General features: G+C 36.5%; 1 protein-coding gene and 1 long non-coding RNA gene across 2 annotated transcripts in view; both read right to left on the bottom strand.

Moving 5' to 3' along the window:
- LOC105270259 (uncharacterized) overlaps positions 1–1480 on the bottom strand; it is a 5114-nt gene extending 3634 nt beyond the window's left edge. The window contains exons 1-2 of the mRNA XM_011311090.1: positions 1294–1480; positions 546–850 (exon numbers count right to left, since the gene is read on the bottom strand). Of these exons, the coding sequence (XP_011309392.1) occupies positions 546–850; positions 1294–1480 (492 nt within the window). The remainder of the gene's footprint in view (positions 1–545; positions 851–1293) is intronic.
- Positions 1481–1622: 142 nt separating this feature from the next.
- Positions 1623–1984, bottom strand: LOC105270247 (uncharacterized). Its single transcript, XR_892517.1, has 3 exons — positions 1897–1984; positions 1757–1817; positions 1623–1683 (listed from the first exon to the last, which is right to left on the bottom strand). It is a non-coding gene; the product is annotated as an uncharacterized lncRNA (long non-coding RNA).
- Between the last annotated feature and the right edge of the window lie 333 nt (positions 1985–2317).

Here is a 2317-nt window from a genome sequence, read left to right as displayed (position 1 = left end):
CTGGTGTGACCAACTACATTTATTTAACAATGTGAAAAAAATAGAACAAAAGTAAAAGACCGCCCACTGAGGATTTTTATAAAGCTCAATAACCATGCATTTCACTCCGGGTTTAAAAAACGTCCAATAGTTCAGATTGACAGTAAATTTCTTGAAGTTAACATAATATTATCATAAGTACTCTCGCTAATTAAGTAACGCGATGACTAACAATTTAGATCGGTAATATGAACTCTATCGCTGACGTACTCTGATATGATTGATACTAGTTATCAACCGTTGATGTACTGCCCGAATATAACTCTTCAGGAATTGAACTCTATTGAGCATGACTGAGGTGACACTCTCTTCATAGCTATTAACTGAATACTCACTTGTTGAAGACCAAAGTGATAGTAATGCAAATTTGGGGATTCACACGTTGATTTCTTCGGGAAGGCGAAGGGTTCGCAAACTACTCTACTACTTTTTAAACAACTTATTCGAATGGCGTACGCAGAAATTCGAACTGCAACATGAATAGAGGGATTTGTGATTTATTTTACCTGCATGTATGCTGAAAATTGTGGATCTTTCTCCTGTTCCAGATAAATATCGAATATCATGTGATGCGATATCATTAGAATGATAGCTTTACCGCCTTGACGAAGGAGTTTGTAGATGTTTTCCATCGTTAGCTTCATGTTCTTACACCAGTTGAGGGCATAGAAAGACACTGCATTATCGAATTGTTCGACTAACTCTTCGGGTAGTTCCGGTGCTTGGATGTCTAATTGAAGGTATGATAGCCTATCTTTAACTCTGTGATGTTGCTCTCCATATTCAACCATAGCTGGGCATATATCAGCACCTCGGTACCAAATCAATGCATTTATTATACAGATCATGGTTATTAATAAATAAAATTGATAGTTGGTAAAATTATAGCTATATTGAAATAGCCATGGAATCAAGCAATGTGGAATCAGTAGATGTTACTTTTGTCAAGTTACAATTCCAGGAGGACTTCGAATATAAAAAATAATCAGGTTTGAAGTTCTTCAGTTTTTAGTATTTGACAATTACAGAATATTACACTTTCGGATTCATAACTGTACTTTAATATTTTGGGTATTTAAGATAATATATTGAGAATTTCTTAACCAATTTTGAATGAAATTTGCTCAATTATTTTATTTTGAATGGTTATTTTGGATCTTGAGTGTTTTCAAAGCTGTCCTTCGAAAAAATGACCCATTACTGACTCGCTGAAATCAACATCATGAATTATTTTTGTTTTCCTTCAATATTTACCAACAATAATAGCATTTTTATCCACATTGGGGAGCAGTATATCTTTGGTAACATTCCCAGGACCACAGCCAATATCAATGATGCGGCCTTTCATTTTGTTGAATTCCTCAGCAAATTCTTCGATCAGATCCAATACATGACGGTATTGTAAAGCATTGGATTCAGCATACGCCTTCGGTTGATTCATACCTAATATTCCTTTTATATAAATAAACAGTAAATGTATAGTAGATTCCTACGCCTTCTCAATCGCAATTCCTCATGAGAATTTTCGTAGCTCTGAAGTCTCGTTGATTTTATTTGTCTTTTTCTGATTGAGGACCTTAACTTACCTGCACCGCTTTTTAGATTATTCAGGACCACGACGCGGACGTGGCGGTGTTATCAGCTCTGTGAACAAGACATGTTGTTACAGTTAAAGACATCGGGGGCACAAAGAGATGAATGATTAAGACAGCCTTACATGGATTTCTCAGGCACCAAAACCACACAGTAGTATCTCACCTCAACGTAAGTATCCTTGACTAAAACAAGATGATTAGTATAGCATTGCTGTTCTCCTGCAGTTATTCCAGTTTATTAAATTGAATGTTGCTCACTTACCTCGTGTTTACAGAATGCAGAATCTCGGGAGACCAAAGGACCCATCCAAGACCGTCTAACAGTGTGAATGATCAACAATCCTTTCAACACACTTAGAAATTGTGGAGGTTAATTAGATTTCCAAATTTAATCGATTTTTTTCTCGATTTGCGGTGTTCCTTCCAGCCAGGAGTCGGGGAAATTCGCCCGGGTGAATCAACAATGCATTTACCCAATAAAATGAATATTCTTTATCCTTGGACGTGTAGAGCACAGCATTTACATGTTCTCGCTCGAAGAATAAACGCTGTGATAATGCGGCACTGTTATCACTGAGACGTAATATTTGGAAAGGTAACGATTAGCGTAATCACGCTGAATAAGCCACAACTATCGGAATTTGCGTTTCAAGCGTCGTCACTTATTATTCTTCGCTTAAAAA

This window comes from Fopius arisanus, unplaced genomic scaffold, assembly GCF_000806365.1.
Source record: "Fopius arisanus strain USDA-PBARC FA_bdor unplaced genomic scaffold, ASM80636v1 scaffold00082, whole genome shotgun sequence".
In the NCBI taxonomy this organism is placed as follows: domain Eukaryota; kingdom Metazoa; phylum Arthropoda; class Insecta; order Hymenoptera; family Braconidae; genus Fopius; species Fopius arisanus.
This window is presented reverse-complemented; position numbering and strand designations above follow the sequence as displayed.